The sequence below is a fragment of the Bufo gargarizans genome, chromosome 1 (assembly GCF_014858855.1).
Source record: "Bufo gargarizans isolate SCDJY-AF-19 chromosome 1, ASM1485885v1, whole genome shotgun sequence".
Taxonomy (NCBI): Eukaryota; Metazoa; Chordata; class Amphibia; order Anura; family Bufonidae; genus Bufo; species Bufo gargarizans.
The window spans coordinates 688,343,018-688,370,603 of NC_058080.1; the positions used below are offsets into that span (position 1 = coordinate 688,343,018).

General features: G+C 42.6%; 1 protein-coding gene across 2 annotated transcripts in view; it reads left to right on the forward strand.

The window, feature by feature from the left end:
* NNT (nicotinamide nucleotide transhydrogenase) overlaps positions 1-27,586 on the forward strand; it is a 102,709-nt gene that overhangs the window by 74,475 nt on the left and 648 nt on the right. For both annotated transcript variants that reach the window (XM_044276216.1, XM_044276217.1), the window contains exons 18-21: positions 1,181-1,340; positions 5,328-5,409; positions 24,720-24,838; positions 24,927-25,042. In XM_044276216.1, the coding sequence (XP_044132151.1) occupies positions 1,181-1,340; positions 5,328-5,409; positions 24,720-24,838; positions 24,927-25,042 (477 nt within the window). The remainder of the gene's footprint in view (positions 1-1,180; positions 1,341-5,327; positions 5,410-24,719; positions 24,839-24,926; positions 25,043-27,586) is intronic.

A 27,586-nucleotide genomic window follows, 5' to 3' on the forward strand; every position in this document is an offset into this window, starting at 1 on the left:
ACCGGATGGAATAGCATGCCGCTGCAAGATGCTGTGGTAGCCATGCTGGTTCAGTATGCTGTCAATTTTGAATAAATCCCCAACAGTGTCACCAGCAAAGCACCCCCACATCATCACACCTCCTCCTCCATGCTTCACGGTGGGAACCAGGCATGTAGAGTCCATCCGTTCACCTTTTCTGCGTTGCACAAAGACGCGATGGTTGGAACCAAAGATCTCAACTTTGGACTCGTCAGACCAAAGCACAGATTTCCACTGGTCTAATGTCCATTCCTTGTGTTCTTTAGCCCAAACAAGTCTCTTCTGCTTGTTGCCTGTCCTTAGCAGTGGTTTCCTAGAAGATATTCTACCATGAAGACCTGATTCACACAGTCTCCTCTTAACAGTTGTTCTAGAGATGTGTCTGCTGCTAGAACTCTGTGTGGCATTGACCTGGTCTCTAATCTGAGCTGCTGTTAACCTGCGATTTCTGAGGCTTATCCTCCGCAGCAGAGGTGACTCTTGGTCTTCCTTTCCTGGGGCGGTCCGCATGTGAGCCAGTTTCTTTGTAGCGCTTGATGGTTTTTGTGACTGCACTTGGGGACACTTTCAAATTTTTCCCAATTTTTCGGACTGGCTGACCTTCATTTCTTAAAGTAATGATGGCCACTCGTTTTTCTTTACTTAGCTGCTTTTTTCTTGCCATAATACAAATTCTAACAGTCTATTCAGTAGGACTATCAGCTGTGTATCCACCTGACTTCTCCACAACGCAACTGATGGTCCCAACCCCATTTATAAGGCAAGAAATCCCACTTATTAAACCTGACAGGGCACACCTGTGAAGTGAAAACCATTTCAGGTGACTACCTCTTGAAGCTCATCAAGAGAATGCCAAGAGTGTGCAAAGCAGTAATCAAAGCGAAAGGTGGCTACTTTGAAGAACCTAGAATATGACATATTTTCAGTTGTTTCACACTTTTTTGTTATGTATATAATTCCACATGTGTTAATTCATAGTTTTGATGCCTTCAGTGTGAATCTACAATTTTCATAGTCATGAAAATAAAGAAAACTCTTTGAATGAGAAGGTGTCCAAACTTTTGGTCTGTACTGTATGTGTTATATATATATATATATATATATATATATATTATATATATAATTTTTTTTTTTTCACATCTTAATCTCATTTCATTAGGCCATGAACAGATCGCTTGCTAATGTGATCCTCGGAGGCTTTGGAACCACATCTACTGCTGGTGGCAAACCTATGGAGATCACTGGTACCCACACAGAAATCAATCTAGACAATGCAGTCGAGTTGATCCGAGAGTCAAATAATATCATCATTACACCAGGTAATGCAATCTCACTAAGTTGTTATTTGGAGGAATCAAGTGTCTTAAAGGCTGTGTACACCTTTGAGGGCAATTTTTGTTAATGATTGCATTTTACTCATTTTGGGTTAAAAATTATTTTTTTCAAACGGTTTTATAAAAAAAAAATAATAATTCTGCCGTTCTGTCACAAAGGGTTAACTAGGGAAAAAGGATTGCGCTGCAGGAGAGTATGCTTAATAATTAAAGTCCAAAAGTTATTTGTGTTCTATTGTCTATGGAAATCTTCAGTCAGATTCATCCATACACATCAAACACAGCTGCGGTGTGGAAATCTGAAATAAAATAGAAACCACACTATGGTGTAGTAACTTCTCAAAAGGAGTGTCACCTGATAACAGGTTATACTCACAAGACTCAGATGGTATTAGGCGTAAAAAGCAGGCTCAGCGCTGTCATCCACCCAGGAGCTGCACACCTTGGATGTCGTTCACTAGACCACACGGACGGACAGGGTGCTTTACCGCTTATGTGAAATCTTGCACAAGCAAGATCCCAAAATGAGCACCACTTAAGCAGGATATCACCGAACTCCACACTCTTCGAGGTCTCGGAGAAAAGATGTCAACCAATAGTGAAGTACGTACCACAGTGTTGAATAAAAAGGATTTATTATACTCACAAAGAACGCAAATTTCGCAAGTTTTGGTGTAACTTGCTCCAAAACTTGTCTTGTGAGTATAACCTGTTATCAGGTGACACTCCTTTTGAGAAGCTACTACACCATAGTGCGGTTTCTATTTTATTTCAGATTTCCACACCGCAGCTGTGTTTGATGTGTATGGATGAACAATAGACAATATAACACAAATAACTTTTGGACTTTAATTATTAAGCATACTCTCCTGCAGCGCAATCCTTTTTCCCTATTTCATTGTGTGGACTATTTCTACTCACTTGTGTCCTGGATTTTGCAGCGCTAGAGGGTAAAATATCTGAACAGGAATTGTACCTTATATTTACAAAGGGTTAACTGTTTTTCCAGCTGTGTGATTCATACATTTTACTTTCACTTTGTGCCATCCCCTAATAAACCTAATCTCTAAATTACTAAAAGGTCTTTAAGCCACATTCTTATTAGTAAGATAAGAACTGAGCTATGAGTGTTTAGGAGATCAGAGATAAGGAGCCATTAGCTGAGCTGCCTGATGGAAAAGAGTGAAAATTCAGATCCTGCTACTAGATAAACTCAAGGCTGGTTCCAAATTTTTAATAAAGACCAATTGAAAAAATTATTTTCAAAATAAGAACAATGCAATAATAATAATAAAAAAAAAATTGCCCCTAAAGGTGTACATAGCCTTTAAAGTTTTTTTTTTTTTTTAGGATTTTACTATTATGGACTATCCTCAGCACCCCTGCTTATCAGCTGGTCTGCTGTAGCTCAGGTTCTGATACTGCACTGTTGCATCCACTGTGTAATGGACAAAGTTGTAGTGAATGGGAGCAGCACTGCAGTACCCAGGTCTATCCACTACACAATGGTCGGAGCTGTTTAGATTTGGTGCCGATTCTACCCTGAGAGATGATTGGGATGGGGGTTGTGTGAGGTGTTGGACCATTGCCGATCAGATGTTGATGGGTTGGCCATCAATTGGAGAGTCACAATAGTTTAAATAATTTTGTAGAATATGTTGCATTATCATTGGCAATGTTTTCCTACCTAGTAAATAATCCCCTTTATGGGCCATTCCAGTTTTTCTTTATTTATGAAATTAAACACTTTTCTCATATGTGCATTTAACTGTTTAAATACACAATGGGCTGTCCTGGTACAGTACCTGTGACATTGTATATTTACAGAGCTGCCCGAGCAACTACACCAGGCATAGGCCTAGCAGGTCTGAAATAATAAGATTCCCCAATGTTGTAAAAAGAAAAAAAACAAAACATTTTCATTACAAAATGTAATTAAAAATTAGTGTCCCTTCAAAAATCTACCCCCGCTTCTGCTGCTTTACTACCACCAGCCCAATTACTTTAAAACATGTGTATTATATATAAATGAGAAATGTAATAACGAAAAATCCTATAAAGTTCATGATGCTGTATGATTGATGGAAAAAGTAGAATAATAGAATAAAAATAGAATGATGACTTTTGGGTGGACATAGTACAATATAAGCTTTCATCAGCCATTCCCATAGATATCTATCTATCTATCTATATCTATCTATCATACAGTATGGTACTGTATGTATGTTCCGCGATCACTCAAAAACGCAACCATCGATTTCAACTAAACTTGGTATAGCCATCCCTTGCTACCTGAAAAGAAATCTTGTGGGGGTCGCAGCTCTCTAGTGAGTACCGTTCCTGAGATATTCCTCAAATATGGCCTGCATTAGCCAATACAAGCCTGCAAGTCTTTCTCTTCATATCCCAACTGCCATACACAGTCACATGTCCCTTATCAGCCAATAGAAGCTCGCAGGCCCTTAGTCTCCAGTTTTACTCCAGGTTTTTATAATAACCCAGCCATTTTTCTTCACTTCTGTAGGTCAGCTTTAGGCTAGGGCTACACGACGACACGTGTCATGCAACACATAGGGCACAACTACACTGCTACATGTGTCTTGTCACGCGACAATTTTTATAATGATAGTCTATGGACGGATTTTTTGCAACGGTCGTGTCGCAGTCGCCGCATGTCACATGTCGAAGTTCGACACTATACTCTATCATTATAAAAATTGTTGAGACAAAATGTCGCATGACACATGTTGTCGTGTAGTCCTAGCATTAAAGGGGCAGGGTATTGTGGAGGTCACTGTTAAGGGTCGGGCCCCTGAGGAGGTCACTGTCAAGGGAGTAGGGGGCTGTGAAACTCACGGTTAAAGGGGCGGGCTGCTGTGAAGGTCAAAATTAAGGGGATGGGCTGCTGTGGAGGTCCCATTTTAAAGTGGCGGGGCACTGTGGTGGTGGTGGTGGTGGTGGGGGGGGGGTGTGTCAGTGTTAAGGTGGGGGCACTGCTGTGGAGTTCACTGTTATGGGGGCGGGGTCACTGTTATGGGGGCGGGGTGCTGTAGGGGTCACTGTTATGGGGGCGGGGTGCTGTAGGGGTCACTGTTATAGGGGATACTGTCGATATCTTTTAACGACAAACACAAACATTACATGAATTATGCCCGTAGAAAGCCGGGTCCTTCTCCTAGTAATGAATAAAGCTGCTGGTTATAGCAGACTGATGGAGCTGCCAGGCAATGTAATGAAATTGCCTGCTACATGCTTTTAAAGGGGTTGTCCAGGATTTTGATATTGACAGCCTATCTTCAGGATAGACCATCAATCTCAGATCTGAAGAATTTCGACAACCCATACTGCCCCAACCACTTCAATAAGAGCAGAGCTGCAGTTCTAAGCTCCATCTACTACACAATGGACAGAGCCGTGTAGTTCTGGCGCTGGAGCTACTACAGAACAGCTGATCAGCAGGAGTTTAAGAAGCTGGACCCCTGCCGATTCTAATATTGATGGCCTTTCCTGAGGATAGGCTATCGGTATCAAAATCCTGGACAGCCCCTGTAAGGAGTTATCCAGCAGGGTAAAATTTTTACAAATTTTTTTTTTTTTCAATTGATACTTTTCCTTAACAATCCTCTGTTTTGACATTTTCTACTCTTACCTGTCCAAGGTGGTCTCTCTTTACTGGTCCGGTCTTGTCATGCAGTAAAGGCCTTCTCAGCCAATCACTAGGCACAGCGGTGACCACCGCAGCCAGTTATTAGCAGAGTGATTAGCCTTGACCCGACCGGGAAGGAGAGTATTAAAGTATTGATTCTTAGATTATTTTTTAAGCAACTTTTGTACACTTTACTAAACTCTTGCCTTGCTGGACAACCCCTTAGAGCATCTGCCACCTATTTTGAGGCACCATGAAGCAATGAAGCACCGTGGGTTCCTTTATAGAGCACCTTGGCTAATTCATGTGTTCTTTATTATTTGCAGGTTATGGTCTGTGTGCTGCTAAAGCGCAATATCCCATTGCAGATTTGGTGAAGATGCTGAAAGAGCAGGGTAAACATGTCAGGTTAGTATCTGTTTTCCAGCAGCCTAGACTCGCCTTATAATGCAAACCAGGTTGTGCTTTTATTTTTGGAGCATCTGTTTTTAGAGCTTAATATTGAAGACCTGTCCTCTAGTGGGGGTCCGACTCCGACCCCGGTGATCAGCTGTTTAAAGAGGCTACGGCGCTCTTCCTAGACCAGTGACGTCACGTTCATCGATCACATGGCCTAGGCGCCTATGAGAAATGATCTCAATAACAGTTGTTCGCCCACCATTAATTTTGCATTGGGCCATGTGAAAGACTGTATATAAACTACAAATTGGCGTGGTAATGAAAAGCAGGAAGTGCTCAACCCCATATGCAGTGGCGCATCTATACCGGGGGGCTGCTGATGGCAATCCCCAACAAAAATGCATACAGTGGAGGATGCCCGCATGTCCTCCACAGTAGGATATGTTGGCTAATCTCTCAATTTTACATCAGTATGAGGGCTTAGTAAGACCGCAGAGTGCACCTGTCTTTGTAAAAGTTATTGTTATTTTGTTTCATGTGAAAGACTGATTGACTTGTATACGGTTGATTGGCGCCCGTTATTGGCCCAGTATCAGCCTATGTAACAGAGCCCTTAGTCCAGAGAGGTGTTTGATACCCTGTAATGCGCACACTCCATGTGATAATACTGCGCATGTCCATCAGTACAAGTCAGATAGCACTGCTCATGGCCAGAATTACCTTCACAGGTAGATTTGGTCTTTCCCTCATATAGTTTTCCATGCATGTCTCTGTACTCTGTATCTAGGGTTAGACCAGGCTAACAACCCCGTTTCTACTCCGCCTGATCAATTTGTTCAGATGTTTCCAGGAGGAATGACAGAGCTATGGCTAATTCTAGAGTTCTGAGAAAAGATGAGTCCCGAATTGTTATTTCTTGGGGAATGAAAGTGTTTACTAGAACAGACAAGTCGGGGGAGCCGACAGGTCATCCTGAACGAATGAGAGAACCCATTAGCACGACTTTCTGAATTTGTATTTTTCTGAGTATACCGAAGACAGAAATTTCTAGGACTGTAGACCCCGCGTGGAGGTGCTTATGTCTATGAATTGCAGGTTTTGATTCTGAAAGAATATCTCAGGGTTGTTTACTCTTGATTCCTTTACGTGGCCAGTCCTAAATTAGTCGTCCAGTCTCCCGCCCTTCTCACAAGAGAAAGTTACAGCTGCGATGTAAACTGCTTACTTGGTCCCGATGTCTTCTTGGAATCTGAGAATAAATAATCTTGTAATAGCAGAAAACGTCTATGGCTCCTCCTATCCCCCCGAGTCGGGCTCTTTGCAGGAAATCTCTTATGTAACCAGAGTTGTCACGCTCACTGGAGAGGTTACTGTCGGGAATGTTTTTACAAATCAATGTCCTTATTTTAACTTCATATCTTGAAGAATCTGGGGGGGCTGCAAGTAAACTAAATAAACTGATAAACTTTTATAGTCAATTACAAAACTGAATTTGAGTTAGGGGTTATTTTTATTTTTTCTCTGTTTCTTATGTATTATCTATTGGTATATGCAGTCTAATTATGTTAAACTATGTAAAGCTGAGACTGTTTAGCCCATTGATATCTTGTGAGTGTGCTAAGCCGGTAAGACCAAAGGAACCTACCTTAATCGTCCGGTAAATGATCAGGGTCGTTATAGGGTACTGCACAAATCTAAAAATTAGCGTTAAAGGGGTTGTCCCAGACATTGGAGGCCTGTCGCTAGGAAATGCCTCCAATGATTCATTGACTGAGTTTGACCACTGTTATCCCCACTGAGCTGTCTTTTTCCTAGTATTACAGGGGCGGACATCGCCTGTCATGTGCTAACCATGCAGTCTTTGTAAAAAGCACAGTATAGCCGATAGAGATGAAGTGGCATGGAGCTTTCCTAGTGCCGCTGCCACTTCATTCTAGAGATCGGCGTTGATTAGAGAGGCTGGACCTGCATTGATAAGACATTGGTGGCACATCTTACCGATACTTGCAAAGTGCATGGTGGAAGCGGGAAACTGTAATAAGTCCTGTGTTTCTGCATAACTCGGTGTAAGCAGACTTGTCTGTAGCCGCTTGCGCAGATGAGTTTTCAGTCTATATTACTCTTCCCTCCAACACTTGCTTTCTGTTTCCACTCTCAAATTTTAACAAACTTTTGTATCCTGCTTCTGCAGTCTCTCTATATCCTGTGAGCTCTAATTCACTGGTTATAGACATTAAAAAGCATCTGTCTCCGTACCATTTATGTATGCTGTAAGATGTTCATGATTTCTACCAATGTGAATAAATAAAACACTTTGAAACCAAAAGCATCTGTCAGCAGATTTGTCCCTATGACACTGGCTGACCTGTTACATGTGCACTTGGCTGCTGAAGACATCTGTGTTGGTCCCATGTTCATATGTGCCCGCATTGCTGAGAAAAATTATGTTTTAATATATGTAAATGATCCTCTAGGAGCAACGGGGGAGTTGCCATTACTCCTGGGGGGCTCTGCTCTCTCTACAACTTCTCCACCTTAATTGACAGGGCCAGGTGTGATGATGTTTTCACTGCCTGGTCCGGTCAATTAAAGTGCAGATGGCGCAACAGCTGTAGAGAGAGCGGAGCCTCTGAGTGCAACAGGAACCCCCCCATTGCTCCTAGAAGCTCATTTGCATATATTAAAGCTTCATATTTTTTTTTCTCTGCCATGCGGGCACATTGAACATGGGACCAACACAGATGCCTTCAGCTGCACATGCAACAGGTCAGCCAGTTTTATAAGTACGTATCTGCAGACAGATGCCTTTTAGGGTTTGTCCACATTTGCTGTAGAAAATCTGCATCAAAATCCACATGAGTTACATTTGGATTTTGCTGCGGTTTTCATCCTGTCCATTTCAGAGGGAGAACTCTGTGGCAGAAATCAGCTGCCTAAATTGGCGTTGATGTTTTTTTTAAATCTGTACCACGTGTGAATTTTTAAATTTTATTCTTGTTTAAAGTGGCACTGACACAAAGTAGTAGATGTGAAAGTTGCAGAAGATGCAGCATCAGACATCTAGTTTGTCACCCACTGGAAACTGAGGGGGCAGAGGGCTCACCCATTGTAGATCTATACCACATGCAGCAGGCAGACTGGAAGATCTGCAAACTGTAAGACATGGGAGATTGATGAGGTGCACAGCACGCTCAGAGCTGAAAGTCTCTGGTAGGTTCCAAGTGTTTTCCAGGCTAAAACAATAGTAAAATCAGTGTCATGTGGTTATCGTCCTCATTACAACTTTCCATGTTCGCTAAAATTAGACTTTGCCCATTCAGTGGAAACAGTGACACATGTGGCGGCCTGAATCTGACTTTGTGAATGTGCTGCTGTCGAGGAACTTGTCAGCAATGTTCTGTGCCACACATTTCATGTTTCCTGGCGGTTATCCCGTTTCACTCTCACTTCCCATGTAATTCCCTTCGGGACCATCTTTGACCATCTGCTTATCTTGCGTTAACTGTTGGTGAAAGGAAACATTTGCTGGACTGGCAGCGTCGGCTCAGTGTGCACGTCTCCAGACACCAGCTTTCTGCTATACTTCATACAGTTAGTACCAGCTCTTATCTGTTCTGGAGTCTGGGTTATTTACAGAAATGTAGCCTGCTCGGGGCAAACTGTTCTGTTCCCCTTCACTGTCCTCCTCCTTCTCTGCCTGGGCAACGGTTTTGGATCCTAAATCACTCATCTGAAAAGTCCAGCTAAAATGGTCTTACTAGAGTGTCGCAGTGCGCCGATTCACAGCATTGCAGAGTGTTATGTAAAGATAACAAGGAAGCGGCACTGCTTTCACTTGCTTACTATCTTTTCTTTAAAGGTAGTCTGTCAGCTACTGGCCACGATTCAAACTGATTATAAAGCTGTCTTGGACACAAGTACACGACACTAATATTACCTTTGTTTCATTTGTGAGAGTCTCCAAAGCGGCAAAAACCAAGTTTTAAAGATATGCAAATGAGCCACCACAAGTGCCCAGGGGCTGCTCGTTTGCTGCAAGTGCCCAGGCCCCCCCCGGTCTTACTCGCACCTAACTCCTCCCCTGTGTATCCTCCGGCCAGCCCTGTCTGCTTGTGACATCATTCATTTTCTGCAGCCGAAAACCAGCACCTGCGCGCATCACCTTCGTGCCTGGAGGTTACTTAACTCACTATGCCTCTGTCCACTATTTGCAGTGTACTGCGCAGGCGCCAGATTTTGGCAGAAATAGAATCACAAGCATACAGGGCTGGCCGGAGGCTACACAGGGGAGGAGTTAGGTGCGAGTAAGACCGGGGGGGCCTGGGCACTTGCGGTGGCTCATTTGCATATCTTTTAAACTTGACTTTTGGCGCTTTGGAGACTCTCACAAATGAAGCAAAGATAACATTAGAATCGTGTACTTGTGTCCAACACAGCTTTATAATCCGTTTAAATCGTGGCCAGTAGATGACAGACTCCCTTTAAGGCATATACAGTGAGGCATCCAATAGTGCTTTCCATAGGAAATACTATAAATGTGACACCCACATCTATAAAACATCTATAGGAGAGAGGGTCCCATGACCTCCGTTATCCAATTCAAGAAGGTCTCTCTCCCCATAAAAGTGGAGAGGTGGCTAGGCTTTGCAGAAGGAATACCTCTTTAAAAAGGTTGTCCAAGATTAAATATTAAATATTGGGGCACAGGCAATGGACAGTGTAATGCAACAAAATAAGCATTACTTTCCTATTAAATCACCTGCTGTTCCAGCGTCACCATTCGGGTCATTCCCCAAGGTGTTTATTTAGGGGGCTTCTGCCAAACACTGACGTAAACATAGTCCAGTAGGATAGACCAGAATGGCAGGAGATTCAGCGGGTAAGTATTGTTTTTCTAGATATTTTACACCATCCTCTGCCTGTGCCCCAATTTTTTATCATCTTAAACAACTCCTTTAATGAATAGGCAAATGCAAGGTATATTACTCTTATCCCAGGACTGGTATGCCTAAACGCCACAGCCAATTCATTTTCCAGTATTTTTTTTTTCTTTTGATCCATTTCCCACTTTTAACTCGCTAACACTCCCCATCTAACCTGAAGTTTGTCAATTATTGGATGGATACTGGATGGGCATAAGAGCTAAACTCAGATCAAACTGATAAGGATTTGGCTTAAAGTAGCCTTCAGGAGATCAGAGATGAGGCTACACATGAGCCAACAGACTGCTTTTTAACCCCTGTACCTCAAAAGCAGCTGAAAATTTTTAATAAATGGCAGTTGAAAAAAATATTTTTCACCGAAAATACAATCATAAAAAAATCCCCGAATGTGTCCATAGCCTTTAAAGCTGTGAATGTTGGGTTCAGCAAATTTCACAGAATGGGTGCAGCACAGAAGAAGTCCTGCCAGTGATTTTAAGAAGATTTAATAAAGGCGGGTGAGTTGTGAATCTTTGAGCAAAGCGTTCAAGCAGTTGGTAGATGGCGATGAGAACAGGACTGCATGACGTCGCAGTATCGTCAAGCTTTGTAGACTAGTAGAAGAGCCATGAATATAATTCTACAAGGAAGCAGTCACTAGAGCAGTGAGTAACGGAGAGACGCCTGGCTGCTGTGTTCACGATGGTTGAAGAAGATCCAGTTAGAAGGGCGTTACAGTAATCAAAGTGAGTAACGATTAGGGTTACGGTAGATTCACAATTCACTAATAGAGCTCGGAATTGCGTTTCTTTTTCTTTCAGGTAGGTTTATTACAAATGCTATCCCCAGCTATTCAGGTGGGCCTTATTTTCTGTTGCTTTAGACATCAGCGTGCTGAAGTTATCTGTCACATCCCGTAATATTTCAGCTTCACTTATACGTATCTTTCCTAGCGATGATCTGATTCCGGTCCATGATGTGCCTGTTACGTTTGCAGGGATACATCATTTATTTCTCTCGGACGGACATTTGTTTTGAAGCGAACGTAAGACCTATTTGTTACACTGATAAGAACAGACCGGTTTCCCCTTGACTCGCTTGACACTTGAGCAGCGCAGTCCTAAGTGGCAATGAAAAGCCAATGAAACATTGAATGCAAACAACGTCTGGCGTGCCCTTTGATCTATGGAGAGTGGAAACCTGATCAAAGATTTCCTATGTCACTCCGGCAGCTAGATGTGTCTAAACTCTACCTAATCATTGTAAATGACTTCTAAATGCCCTGTCTGTTTACCGCAAACTGTAAATACAGATTTATTTCATACAATTACTATGTAACCGCGACAGGAACCTCTTGTTTAATCGAGGTCTTTCATCATGTTGTGGTGCTCCCACGGTGTTCATTGACTGCAGCTGCCCCCTTTTTTGGTTTCACTAGATCTGCACTGCCTCAGGACCATGTCTTGTTCAGTTTCCAGACGCTGTGACACACTCGCACATACACACACACCCACCCCCTCGTGGAACCGTGCCAACAGAGACATACGGCTGTCATCAATTAGTTTTGCCCCGGCTTAGGCAAGAAACAGTTCCCATATGTCAGGAGGACTCTGACGGATTCCGACACGCAAATGCTTCGTTTTCAGGTTTGGCTATAGACATAACACACTCTGCACTCCAGGGCTCCTATTCCACATTTGATATCTACAGACCCAACGGCTGGTTCTAACCATGGTGGACCTGTTGAAAGCAAAAGAGCTACTGAGGTGGAAGATTATCACTACTATTTCAGTCCTCGCTAAATATTTAGGCTTGCAACCATTACACTTGATCCCCTAACCATTACATCAAGTTTTCTTCACTTCTTCCTATCTATGAAGCTGTGAATCATCTCAACCATTCAATCCTATTCATTCAAATTATAATTCTTCTACAGGTCCTTTTAAAAAAATTAGCATATTGTGATAAAGTTCATTATTTTCTGTAATGTACTGATAAACTTTAGACTTTCATATATTTTAGATTCATTACACACAACTGAAGTAGCTCAAGCCTTTTATTGTTTTAATATTGATGATTTTGCCATACAGCTCATGAAAACCCCAAATTCCTATCTAAAAAAATTAGCATATCATAAAAAGGTTCTCTAAACGAGCTATTAACCTAATCATCTGAATCAACTAATTAACTCTAAACACCTGCAAAAGATTCCTGAGGCTTTTAAAAACTCCCAGCCTGGTTCATTACTCAAAACCGCAATCATGGGTAAGACTGCCGACCTGACTGCTGTCCAGAAGGCCATCATTGACACCCTCAAGCAAGAGGGTAAGACACAGAAAGAAATTTCTGAACGAATAGGCTGTTCCCAGAGTGCTGTATCAAGGCACCTCAGTGGGAAGTCTGTGGGAAGGAAAAAGTGTGGCAGAAAACGCTGCACAACGAGAAGAGGTGACCGGACCCTGAGGAAGATTGTGGAGAAGGACCGATTCCAGACCTTGGGGGGACCTGCGGAAGCAGTGGACTGAGTCTGGAGTAGAAACATCCAGAGCCACCGTGTACAGGCGTGTGCAGGAAATGGGCTACAGGTGCCGCATTCCCCAGGTCAAGCCACTTTTGAACCAGAAACAGCGGCAGAAGCGCCTGACCTGGGCTACAGAGAAGCAGCACTGGACTGTTGCTCAGTGGTCCAAAGTACTTTTTCGGATGAAAGCAAATTTTGCATGTCATTTGGAAATCAAGGTGCCAGAGTCTGGAGGAAGACTGGGGAGAGGGAAATGCCAAAATGCCTGAAGTCCAGTGTCAAGTACCCACAGTCAGTGATGGTCTGGGGTGCCATGTCAGCTGCTGGTGTTGGTCCACTGTGTTTTATCAAGGGCAGGGTCAATGCAGCTAGCTATCAGGAGATTTTGGAGCACTTCATGCTTCCATCTGCTGAAAAGCTTTATGGAGATGAAGATTTCATTTTTCAGCACGACCTGGCACCTGCTCACAGTGCCAAAACCACTGGTAAATGGTTTACTGACCATGGTATTACTGTGCTCAATTGGCCTGCCAACTCTCCTGACCTGAACCCCATAGAGAATCTGTGGGATATTGGGAAGAGAAAGTTGAGAGACGCAAGACCCAACACTCTGGATGAGCTTAAGGCCGCTATCGAAGCATCCTGGGCCTCCATAACACCTCAGCAGTGCCACAGGCTGATTGCCTCCATGCCACGCCGCATTGAAGCAGTCATTTCTGCAAAAGGATTCCCGACCAAGTATTGAGTGCATAACTGAACATAATTATTTGAAGGTTGACTTTTTTTGTATTAAAAACACTTTTCTTTTATTGGTCGGATGAAATATGCTAATTTTTAGAGATAGGAAATTTGGGTTTTCATGAGCTGTATGCCAAAATCATCAATATTAAAACAATAAAAGGCTTGAACTACTTCAGTTGGTGTGTAATGAATCTAAAATATATGAAAGTCTAATGTTTATCAGTACATTACAGAAAATAATGAACTTTATCACAATATGCTATATTTTTGAGAAGGACCTGTATATAGTCTCCATTTAGCAAATATATTCCTTAAAGGGGTTTCTGTTTTAGAAAATAAATTTTCACACATAATTAGGAGTAAATAGATGGAAGTCTTAACTGAAGGAATTTCCTCTATTATCCAAAATGGTTAGAAGCTAGAAGGAATGTTTTTTGCTGTGGAGGACCCACCAAGCCCATTAACTTCAGTGTAATGCATTATTTCACCTATTGGTGGAGCTGTAGGGAAATTTAACAGTTGCTCGGTTCACCCACAGATTACAGCCGATGACTCAGGATTGTAGCATGTAGGACACCCTATGTCAAGGTTTTGTATGGAGAGGATTATTAGGACAAACCCTTTAAATGAATGTGGCGATACACCTTCAGCTGTTCCTCCCAACCTGTCCATACACATGAATGCTTGACTCCGCTGATATTTCATGTGTTCTTGCTGAGGAGAGGGAATGTGTTGCCAGTCAACTCTTACCTAATCCCTTGTTCATGAGGTGTCAAATTTCAGCATTCCCTGGTCCTTGTTTTCCCCCTAGCATCTTCTGAGTGAATGTCTGCTGAACATCTAATACTCATTAGGTACTGTTCTCATCTGTATGGAGGCTCCATAAATGTGGCCTCCATCCCACATGCCATCAAATTTGCCAGGGAAAATAGCACAGTAGCATGCAACATTATTTTTTCGGGTAAAGTGAAGCACACCATTACAGAACCACAAAGACCCCTTTGTAAATTAGTGGGGTCTCTTGGGCTTTGTTGGTGTCTGTCATGCGATTGATCCATTAAGTATGGACACCTTTAGGGACAGGCCTTCTGTTCACGGTCCCGTCAGATAGAAGCCCTGATGGCTGATGTGTAGCCCCTATCCCTGACTACCTGACAGCTCATAGACACTCATTATAGCTCAATCCTTATCAAACTGTGAAGCTTTAAGTGTTTGAGCTGTTGGGAGTTCAGACATGAGGGCTACACATGAGCCTTCGGGGCTTCTGTCTAACAGGACTCTCTGTGAATGGCCTATTCTGTAGATGCCATAAGTGCCCAGATGGGAATACCCCTTTAATTTTCTGAATTTAATGTAATTATAGTAGTTGCCCCATCAGCTGCTGGCTTACTGGGAAAGTTTAGCTTTCCCATAAGTTTTTTGTTATCCACCAGAAGGCAGCAAATTCAAGGGACCTTTGTGGTAAAATGGATATCATGTTATGTCATGTGTAGGGAGAGAAAGGGAGGCGCATGACTTTTTAAATGTAGGTTCTTGGAATCTGTGTCATGGAATGCCCCCCTTAGGCCGTGCACTAGGCATAACGTTTTGCCTGGAGTGTTCCTTTAATTTACAGCAGTCTGTAATCTGGATGCCATTTACAAATTACAGACTGCCATAAACTAGCGATCAGGGAAGCCATGGGGACTTCATTTTTTAACATGGAAGTCTTTCCCATTATTATCGGGAACCTCCCCATGCAATTTTGATAATCAGGCTACTTTCACACTTGCGGCAGAGTTATTCGGCGAGCAGATGCGGATCCATCTTACAAATGCATTGCAAGAATAGATCAGTCTCTCCGGATGTCATCCGGAGAAATTGATCAGTTTATATATTTTTTTAAAACATTTTTACCGGTCTGCGTATTTTAATGTAAATTAATGCCGGATCCCGCATGCTGCAGTATTTCCTCCATCCAAAACGCCGTTCAGTGACTGAACTGAAGACATCCTGATGCGTCCTGAACGGATTTCTCTCCATTCAGAATGCATGGGGATAAAACTGATCAGTTCTTTTCCGATATTGAGCCCCTATGACGGAACTCGATACCGGAAAAGAAAAACGCTAGTGTGAAAGTGCCCTAAGACTGTATTATGGATTTGATGTTCTGGCAATTCTCTAATATTTGCTTGCAATTACGGTCGCATTTCAAGGCTGGCCGGAGCAGGGGTTAAATGTAACGTGCTCTGTATGATCACAGCTTTGTAGACTGGCAGCCTTTATTCTGCACAAATGTGGTGTTCTTTACAAATCTCCAATAATCGTGTATTATTTAATCTAAACTTCAGAAAGCTGACACTACAGATCTGTGGTGTGTTTGCAAATCTAGGAAGGTTTTAGTTACATAAACTTGTTATGTTCCTAGCACAGTGGATTTCACAGCAAAATCCCGGGGCTTAACTTTCAGGAAATCACTGGAATATTAAAAGCAGACAAGGCACAGAACTGGGGAGCCCGTAGACAATCCTCTTATTCAACAAGAAAACGTTTTGTAAGGGTTGACCGCTTTTTGTAGAACCATTTTAGTCTACATTGTGTCCATGTAGATGGTGGTATTTTTTTTTATTTTTTATTTTATTATATACTTTCAGGATTTTTCTCATGTTAGTGATCTAACTTGTGCTATAAAAACGGTTTGCTTAGGCATTTTCAGGGATTTTCAAGATTTTCTTACATTTTCAACCCCAGCCATATTACGGCCTCATGCACACGACCGTAGTTCTGGTCCGCATCCGAGCAGCAGCGGCTCGGATGCGGATTTATTCACTTCAATGGGGCCGCAAAACATGCGGACAGCACTCTGTGTGGTGTCCGCATCCGTTGTTCTGTTCCGTAGCCCCGCAAAAAAAATATAACCTGTCCTTTTCTTGTCCGTTTTGCGAACAAGAGAAGTCATTTCTGCCATGGGCTGCCTGTTCCGTTACGCAAATTGCGGAAGGCACACAGGAGGCTTTCGTTTTTTTGCAGATCCGTGGTTTGTGGACCGCAAAAAAACTGAACGGTCGTATGCACGAGGCCTTCAACTGCACCCCACCTCTCAGTTGTGGCTCCCTTCACTGGTTTTTTGGTCTCCGTCTGAAAAATTCTGGACAAATATGCCACTGCAGCCATTGATCAGCCTCACAGGCAACGTGTCCCCAAGAGGCACATCACTGCTGAGTCGCATGCCACCTGTGAATATTTCATAACAGACCAGTCATTGGCTGCCATAGTGCATGGGATCCTGTCCATTCAGGAGTCGGATTAGAGCGGCGGGGTGCATGTGTTTGTGGTTTTTTATTTTTATTTTTTTCCTTCCACAGTTCTAGCTGGCTACTTTTGAAATAAAATAAAATGAACAACTCCTTTAAGAAGAAATCACCCTGCAGATCAGCCCTAACATACTATAATACTAATAACATTTGCGTAGGAACCGCTTGTGCCACCAGAACAGATCTTGATAATGATTCAGACTTTATTTCTATGGTTGTGTTGTTGTCGAAATGGTAACACTCCAAGTGTACTTGTGCTTTAATAAAGATCTGTCATAGTGACACCTCAGAGGTATTGATTGGTGAGGTCTCAGTGCTGAGACCTTCACCGATCACTAGAACGAGGAGAGAGAAGTGCTTGCACAAAGTGCTTTCTCCTCTGTGCAGAAGACGGACTCAATACTGGCTCATAGACAGTCTTCAGTGGCGAGGAGAGGGTGGGGGTCTCAGCATTTGGACCACCCACTGGACTCCTAAGGTCAGAAAGAACATGGATTCATATAAATAAATGACAAGTTTTGTTTAATCTTTTCCATATAGCTACTTATCAATCTGCTCAGCTTCTCTTGCCCTGTATAATGGACAACAATTTCAAATAGTAGTTTGGGATGTTCAAAGGGGTTATCCCATGATGAATTTAAAAAGTGAAATTCAGACATAATATACTTGTCTCTTTCACAAAGCTAGAGCCAGCCCTGTACCCTCACATGGATCTAGAGATCTCCCCATCCAGCTCGGAGGGGGGGGGGGGGGGTCCTTTCTACTGCAGCTCACTCCCTATCACATTTAAGGCTACTTTCACACCTGCGTTTAGGTGCGGATCCGTCTGGTATCTGCACAGACGGATCCGCACCTATAATGCAAAAGCTTAGATCCGTTCAGAACTTTTGCATTTTGTTCATGATAATGCAAACGGATCCGTTTTGACTTTAGATTGAAAGTCAATGGGGGACGGATCCGTTTGAAAATTTAGCCATATTGTGTCAACTTCAAACAGGTCCGTCCCCATTGACTTACATTGTAGGTCTGGACGGATCCGTTTGCCTCCGCACGGCCAGGCGGACACGTGTTCGGGTGTCCGCCTGCCGAGCGGAGGACAAACGGTGCCAGACTAATGCATTCTGAGCGGATCCGCATCCACTCAGAATGCATTAGGGCATTACGGATCCGTTCGGGGCTGCTTGTGAGAGCCTTCAAACGGAACTCACAACCTGAGCCCCGAACGCTAGTGTGAAAGTAGTCCTTTCTGCTGAAGCGCTTTCCCTGTAAGTGTCACAGCTTCTAACAGAAGATATGGCTGTTGACCGTTGAACTGAGCACATGCGACCACCTCAGTGAGGTGGACAGATAAATGAGAAACACCTCAGGGAGGTGGACGGATAAATAAGAAAAAGAAGAAATAGCAGGTTGCTCTATACAGATGCATTTTATTGAATACATTTTTTTTATTACATGCAATTACTATAGTATTCAGATCCAGGTGCTGGTTTAAAAAATGTAGAATATTTTGTAGCACAACCCATTTAAAGATGAGCATGGTTGCATATGTAATGTCTTTATGTGGTACAAAATGTGAATATATGTACAAATAAGGAGACAGTCGTCATGCCCTGCCTTACGTTGGCCAGAACGTAAGGCATAGATTGCTTGGTACTTCTTTTGACCTAATATATTCTGTGAGGTTGTCTGGTCCATACTCTACATTAACCTTCCTGAGGTCCTCCTGCCACTGTTAATACTCTGTAGATGACATTCTGTTCTTTCTATTTTTGAACTACTTCCTCCCTGCTAAAAATTATGTTCCATATGCTCAAAATACTTCCCATCTCTTTGGACGTCTAGAAGCGTTTGAAAGATGACATTTCTCCAAACGCATCCAGAACATCCTTCTAAAGCTTTAGTCGTTGCCTGAGAGAGCCCAAAAAGCAGACGAGCCTCTTAGCATTAGCCATGATCACAACATATGCCAAATGATTTATGTCATCCACAACTGCCTTTTTCAGAGTTCATTAAGAAAAAGTACAAAGTCTTAATGAGATCCAGATTCAGGAAACAGAAAGCCAGACGCCAAGCTGTACCCACCTCACACATTGCCAGTAATATCTATTTATATGGATGTGTCTGTCTATTTCTTGCTTGCTGTTTAAATAGAGGGATATGGTAAGGAAAGCTGGCCCTCTTCTAGACTTCTTCAGTCTTGGCCTGCATTGTGAAGGACTCTTTGTGCTTTACCAAATTGCTTTTGCTGTGGTTGACAAGCCATGACCATTAAATAAAAATGCCCATCCTGGCACACAATGTCTTACAGCTTGCCTATTATTTCCTACTACTCTGCTGGATCACGATATTCCTCAAAGTTCATGTAGAAAAGGTTTTGATGCACTTTCTGAGAACGCAGTGCTATTTTCTTGAAATATTTAAAATGAACATTAGTATTTTCTCTGTCTACTACAGCCAATGTGTGCCGAGGCTTTTCTGGCTGATAGTACATTTGACCCAGAGAACTTCTAAAGGAGCACCAGTTTTATGGAATGCTCTTCCTCATTACTCTTCCACTGTTTAAACAATCCCTAAAAGACCCATCACACATCCCGAACTGATCTCTATGCCATTAACATGTTGGCCTACTCATAACCTCCAGCCTTGTGTCTGCTTGTCAGTCTTCTATTCCTTTCCCTGATATATATGATCTTTCTTCAACCCTAGTTTTTGTACAGGTCTGCGTATATCCTCTGTTGTACAGCTCTGCGTAATCTATTATCACTCACTAAGGATCATATTAGTAAATCTTTAAGGGGAAATTTCTAGGGACTGATGTTAATGTGAAGGACCTCACATAGTTAATTAGGTTGAAAAAAGACACTGGTCCATCAGGTCCAATTTATAATCCTACCGTGTTCAGAAGAAGAAAAAAAATCTTACAGGGTGGTTCCAAATTACCTGATATTAAGAGAAAAATTCCTTCAGAATAAAATCCCTGGATCAATGTCCCATCTCCAGAAATCTACTACAAATAACCTATATTTTTCAAGGAACATATCCAGCCCTTCCATGAACTTTAGTCCATGAATTAACCATCAAACAATCCTTTGGCGGAGACTTCCATAATCTCACTGCTTTTACAGGAAACAATCCTCCTCTTTGTTGATCAATTAATACCTGGAGACTTGTCCTCTTGTCATGGTTGCAGGGCTGGGTATTAAAAGAACATTTGAAGGACCTCTGTAGTATCCATTCATATATTTGTCGCCCCTCAACCATCTTTTTTCCAAGCTGACTAATCCCAGGATTGATACTTATTTGGTGCAGCAATCTATCAATTCCCTTAATTAACATCCTCTGCTCCCTGCTCAATCTATCTTGGCACCTCCTAGTTCCTTTTAGGTAGCATATTTGGTTGAGTAATGGGACAGATCACTTTTCCTCTGGGTAGTCTTCAGCACCTAGCCCACTAAGAAGGTGCTTCCCACCCATCCCTTCACTGATTTGACGGCCTTATGAATACAACCATGCCACATTTAGTTGCAGACCCATCTTTTGTGGAATGGACAAACAGATGCGGAAGGCCTTGGATGACTTTCGTGTGCTTTCTATGTCAGTGTCAGTTCCGCAAAAGATAGAACGTGTTCTATACTTGTCTGCAAAGTGTGGACCCGTTGAAGTCAATGGGTCCGCAACTAAATCTAAGTCCGATGGGAAAGGGTGGGGGTCAATTAATGAGGTATTATGGTTGGTTAAAGGTATCCCCTATCCACTGCACCATACTCCGCTATCTCTGGAACTCCTATACAAATGAATAGAGTGGCCATGTGTCTGTGCGATCGGTCGCTCCGTTCTTTTCAGGGGAGCTGCAGGGGTACAGGGCCTCCGTTTTCATGATCATTGGGAGGCCCAGCGGTAGGACCCCCACCAATCTGATAGTTCTCCCCTATCTTGTGGATAGGGGACAACTTTAAAGGGGTTGTCTTATCATAGACAATGGGGGCATATCGCTAGGATATGCTCCCATTGTCTTATAGGTGCACTGCTGGGACCCGCACCTATATCGGGAATGAAGCCCCGCAAGGTGGTGGCTGGAGGACTCTGGTCTGGCCACCACCAAGCCGGCTTCCCATAGAGCGCACCGTGCATAAACGGCCACCACTCCCATTCACTTCTATGGGCTCCACGGAAATAGCCTAGCCAGGTCTTGGCTATTTTCGCCGGCCCCATAGAAAATGAATGGAGGACGGCTGCACATGCGCAGTGCGCCCTTCACTTTCGGGGCTCCGTTCTCTATATAGGTGCGGGACCCACACCTATAAGACAATGGGGGCATATCCTAGCGATATGCCCCCATTGTCTATGATGAGACAACCCCTTTAACTAACCTGAATATTTCTTTAATTTTGCCCACCTCTCTCTGTATATGTCTCCATATTCCAGTATCAATGAGAAGTGCAGTCTGGACTTATTTAGTTGAGACCTCATGCGGAGTGGTAAGCGTGTGAGGGCTTGCCTTGCTGTAACATGGCATTGTGTTGTTAATTGCAGCCACATTTGGACAATTATTTGCTCCAATTCTCTAGTGATTCAAAAACATTGTTTACATGTTTCTCTAATTAGAATGATTCCCTCTTCAGTTCCTTGCATCAGTTGCAGGGTAACGGGGGTTCTTTACATGACATTGGTACGCTAAATGTTTCTCCAGAGTCACTGATGGTATGGGTCTGAGATACAGGATAAAATGTAAATCTAATACAAGGCAGTATTATAAGTCCTTTATCACTGGTGTGAGTGCTGGGGGTCTAAATAGAATACAAAACGAGGGGAAGCGACTTTCAGTTTTCATTTGCACAATTTCTTGGCCATGCATCGTGTACAGAAATCAGGCATAGGGTTAAAGGAGTTTTCCAGTTATAATGATTTTTAAGCAAGTGGCCGCAGGTTCCTCCATGCTGCTTTGGTTTTCTGCGCTGTCTCCATCTTCTGGTCTCCGCACTGTTTACAGCCGGTGGTGCATGGACATGGTCACATGCATCCCTCCAGCCAATGACTGGCTTCAGCAGTGACATGCTGCTTGTGGCCACATCACCGCTGAAGCCAGCTATTGGAGTGACCATACCCTTGCAGAGCCAGATGTGAACAGTGCGGAGACTGGAAGACGGTGGGGGCAGCTCAGGGGACCGGAGCAGCGTGGAGCAGGTAAATATATGAATCTTCTTTTTCAGCAGGCAGGATGCTTAAAAATCGTTATAACCTGAAAACCCCTTTAAAGGAGTTTCTCATCTCTCACATGACCTTTATGTCATCTTATCATATCTCATTCAAGTAAATGGAATTGAGCTGCAATACCAAGCATAGCCACAATACAGTGTATGGTGTTGTACTTGGTATACTATGTAAAGCCCATAACTATCATCCGGGTGCTGCAGCCCATTCAAACAGCTGATCAGTGAGGGTGCCGGAAGTCAATTCCCCAATGATCAGATATTGATGATCTATCCTCAGGCAAGTCCCTAAAAACTATTTTTAAAGAGGTTTTCCAAGATATTTTAACTGATGACCTATCATCAGGAATGGATGGGTCATCAGTATCTGAACAGCTGTTTGTGAAGGCAGTGGCGCCACATGCTTCTCTCTGCTCACCAAACTCTGTGCCGTACATTTTATTGCGGCTGTGCTTGGAATTGCAATGAATGGGGCTGAGCTGCGCCTAGGACATGTTGACTGATGAACGTGACGTCACATGGCCAAGGCTAAGCTGCCAGAAGGCCGTGGTGCTACTTTGAGCGCCATTGCCCTTCCAAACAGCTGATCGGCGGGTGTCAGACCCACACCCCCACCAAACAGATACTAATGACCTATCCAGTAATCCTCTAAGCCTATTGTTGGTTGTCCTACATTAGAAAAAAATATTATGATTTTTTCCCTTTCCGAGAGACAGCATTACTCTTGTGCATTGGTTGCAACTGGGGCTGAACTGCAACACCAGACCCAGCCAGTCACTGACGAGGGTCTTTCCAAACAACCTCCTCTAGATCTAGGTTCATGTTCTCATGTGTAATAAAGAAATAATATGGCATTACAATATAAATTTGCTTGGAAGCGTAGAGTAAGTTATTGGTGCCTTTTGCTGGTGGGTAAGGTAGTTTTACAAATGTTTTATACATTTGTTTAAGGAGCTGATTGTAACACATATCATTCCTAAACATTACGGGACATTGTATATGGATTATGGGCTGATGAGAAAAGCAGATGATGCTATAAATTAAAGTTGTGCGATCTGTTTAATTTTGTATATCCAATAATTACTTTTCACCTTGTCTTGTATATATGATCTAATCCTTCCTCTAGCTGTCTTTACATCCATAGTTCTGATCTTGTCAAGGCTAAATATGTTCCTTCCCCACTATTCCCATAATAGGATCCGGATTTCTGTGTATTGTCTTTTGTGTAATGTTTTTTTTTTTTTTTTTTTTTACTTTTGTGTTTTTTAGACCAAACTTAAGGTTTATGGTTGCAGCTCTGTGCCTTGTTGCACACGTGTTTTAGCAGTGAGGTGGTTAGGATTAGGGCTGCAGCTATCGACTATTATTTGTAATCGAGTATTCTATTGTTTAATCGTTAGTACTCTAATAAAAAAAACAAATTAAAAGAACGTTTTTCTTTATAAAAACTCCTCAGCCCAAACGTTTTTTACTCCACCGAGGCCAGGAACCTCGGTGACACGTACCTATCATCCACGAAGATTCCTTGTACCTTCTTACAAGATACAGTTTGTTTCTGCTGGATCCATATAGAAAGTTACTCTAGGAGAATTTCTCCCTAAGGGCTCATGCACACGACTGTATGTATTTTGCGGTCCGCAAAAAATACGTCAGACGTCCGTGTGCATTCCGTATTTTGCAGAACGGAACAGCTGGCCCCTAATAGAACAGTCCTATCCTTGTCCATAATGCCGACAATAGGATCTGTTCTATTTTTTTGCGGAACAGACATATTTGCATACGGAAACGGAATGCACATAGAGTAACTTCCGTTTTTTTGCAGACACATTGAAATGGATGGTTCCACATACAGTCAGCAAAAAAAAAAAAAAAAACGGAACGGACACCGAAAGAAAATACGTTCGTGTGCATTAGCCCCAAGGAAGGCATTTTTGGGAGAAATACTTTTTTTTTTTTTTAATTCAATGTTTTTCTTGGCAGTAGTTTTACATATTTTTTTTCCCCAAAAATGCTGCAGCCAGATGTTATCTTAATGGGGTAATCCCAGATTTCAGTATTGATGGTTTATCCTCATGATGGGATTCCAACAGTCTGCAAAAAGACAGATTTTTATTTTTTAACCCTGTATCTCAGAAACGGCTGAACGTTTTTAATAAAAACCTATTGAAAAAATTATTTTTAGCCCAAAATGAGTGAAATGCCATCCCGAAAGGTGTCCATAGCCTTTACTCTTTTACTTTCCTTTGGTCATATTTTATTTCCTATACAACACAGAGAAATATATAAAGAAATATGTCATCCCTCTTCATCCTTCTCAACGGCTGTTAGATACTGGTCTTCACCAGGAGCCTCAACAGCTGCCTTGTCTACTGTAGAACAAAGTGATTAAGCCATGCCCTCTCAGCCGATCTCTAGCCAAAGATAGAAGAGATCAGCAGGAGAATAACCCCTTACTCTCAGCAAGATTTGTGGAAGACTTTTTTAGGAATATTTAGAAAGTGCTGCAGACTGACTATCAAGAAGGAAGTGTATATTGTTTTTGTTGTGTGTTTTTTTTTTTTTTGCTTTACTTACTGTATTTCTGCTATAGACACCTAGTCCCTGATGATACATCTTACGTGTTGTTTTGTAGGTTCGGTATCCATCCAGTGGCAGGACGTATGCCTGGTCAGCTGAACGTACTTCTGGCAGAGGCTGGTGTACCATATGATATTGTACTGGAGATGGATGAGATCAATGAGGATTTCCCTGGTAGGAAGGCAGAGCCCATACATGTACTGATCTCTGCTTTACAACATTATAAACTCTGCTGACTGTATCTGCTCCCTTCCTTTTGTAGAAACTGATCTGGTTCTTGTGATTGGTGCCAATGACACAGTTAATTCTGCTGCACAGGAAGATCCCAACTCCATCATTGCTGGCATGCCCGTCCTGGAAGTATGGAAATCTAAGCAGGTATGGACCAGAGTCACAAACTAAGGCTACTTTTACACTTGCGTTTTTGCCTGATCCGGCAGGGATCAGCAAAAACGCTTCCGTTACTGACGATACAAACATCTGCATCCGTTATGACCTAGCCAAGACAGATCCGTCATGAACTCCTTTGAAAATCAATGGGGGACGGATCTGTTTTCTATTGTGTCTGAGAAAACAGTTCTGTCCCCATTGACTTGCATTGTGGGTCATGTCGGATCTGTTTTACTCAGCATCCCATGATGGAAAGAAAACCGCATCTTGCTGCGGTTTACTCTCCGGTATGGGAACGCAACCAAACGGGACGGAATGCATTTTGGAGCACTCCGTTCTGTTCAGTTACATTTTGTCCCTATTGACAATAAATGGGGACAAAGCGGAAGTGTTTTTCTCCGGTATTGAGATCCCATAACGGAAAATGTAAACTTAAGCGTGAAAGTATCCTTATTTAGTATTTGTTTTATCCTGAGAAGTTCTCTGAAGTAGTCCAGCCTTTCTTGCCATGTCCATGTACTCCTGTCCTTGTAGATTGATATATTCCTGTGGGCCGGTCACCTGTGTATTATCATGCTATGATACAAGTACTGCTACTGAGGGACACATGGGGAGGGAGAAAAATATATTTTATGCCGTAACATAATATTTATACTGTCCTGCAAAAATGAGGACTTCAGGTACATAAATCTAAGCAAACCCACTTTACCCACTTGCTACGTGTAGGAAACCACACCATGACATTACTTGGTTGCAAGACAAGTTTAAACTGGGATTTGATATAATTCTTCAGGCTGTCAGTTGTGAAAACCCCTTTTTGGTAGAAGAGACCCCTGACAATAGGTTCATCCACATTGCTTCTGTGGTCCCCAGCGATTAGCTGTAAACTGCCTGGGAAGGTGGCCATACCCATTAGACTGAGTTCACATGACCATTTAGCTTTTCATTCTTCTGATCCTTCAGAAGAACAGAACAGAAAAGTAAAATAAAAAAAAAGCAGATCCGTTATTTTGAGCATCAGTTATACTCTGCATCATTTTGCGCTTAAAATAACTAATCCGTCTTTTTTGAGCACCAGTTATGGTGAGTTTGTGTTTTTCTGATGGGTCAGAAGAACGGAAAGCTAAATGGTGATGTGAACTCAGCCTAGATAGAAGTTGGTTGATGGTTGAATAAGCATGTCACCAGGTAAACGTTTCTTTCACAGACATGGCTGTACAGATGTTAGGCTTCTTTCACACTAGCGTTAGGCTTGGCCGGCAGGCTATTCCGGCAGGGGAACAGCCTGCCGGATCCGTACTAACACGTGCACGAACAATCTTTCTTTACATTTAAAATAGTTTGTTTTGATCAACTTTAGACCAATGTGTATGGCTGCCTTAAAGGGAACCTGTCACCGGGATTTTGTGTATAGAGCTGAGGACATGGGTTGCAAGATCACCCCTAGCACATCCGCAATACCCAGTCCCCATAGCTCTGTGTGCTTTTATTGTGTCAAAAAATCGATTTGATACATATGCAAATTAACCTGAGATGAGTCCTGTCCCTGACTCATCTCACGTACAGGACTCATCTCAGGGTAATTTGCATATGTATCAAATCGATTTTTTGACACAATAAAAGCACACAGAGCTATGGGGACTGGGTATTGCGGACGTGCTAGCGGCCATCTAGCAACCCATGTCCTCAGCTCTATAAACAAAATCCCGGTGACAGGTTCCCTTTAAATGGTTGGTTTTCCTATAGTGCCACTGCTGGAGCAATGTAACATTACACAGTTCATTTTTAAAGGGGCCCTGCCACCATGAAAATACAATGTAAGCTACAGGCATCATGTTATAGAGCAGGAGGAGCTGAGCAGATGGATATGTTTTTGTTTATGGGAAAATATTCAGTAAAACTTGTAATTTGTACATTTAAATTCCTGCTCATTCTGGGCTTTGAAGTCCAGGAGACTGTTCTATCAGTGACTGACAGCTGTCTTTGTATACACAGTCACAGAGGGACGGCTGTCACTGATAGGACCGTCTCCTTGACCTTAAAGCCCAGGATGAGCAGGAAGATAAATGTATAAATTACATGTTATACTGAATCTTTCCCATAACATTATATATCAATTTGCTCAGCTCCTCCTGCTCTATAACCTGCTGCCGGCAGCTCAAACACCATGTTCAACGTGACAGGTTCCCTTTAAGTCATTGGGATGTCCATGTTCAGCACAAATGTGCCTGACCTTCAAGAGCAAAGACCTTGGGACAGATGTATTAATTCTGTCTAATATTTTGACACTATAAACTTTATGGTCCATTTACAGATTGCCAGAACAAATATTCTGAGTGTGCATTCCCGAGAATTGCCCCATGTCATGTTAGTGCGGCGCGTAATATCATTGTTTGTCAGTAGCACATCGTTCTGCTTACACAGGGATGTGCTCTCCACAAACTATGAAACGTGTGGGAATGAACAATCATAGATCATAGTAACGATCATTCATCCCCATATGCAGACGTTTCCCGCATGTAAATGCAGCTG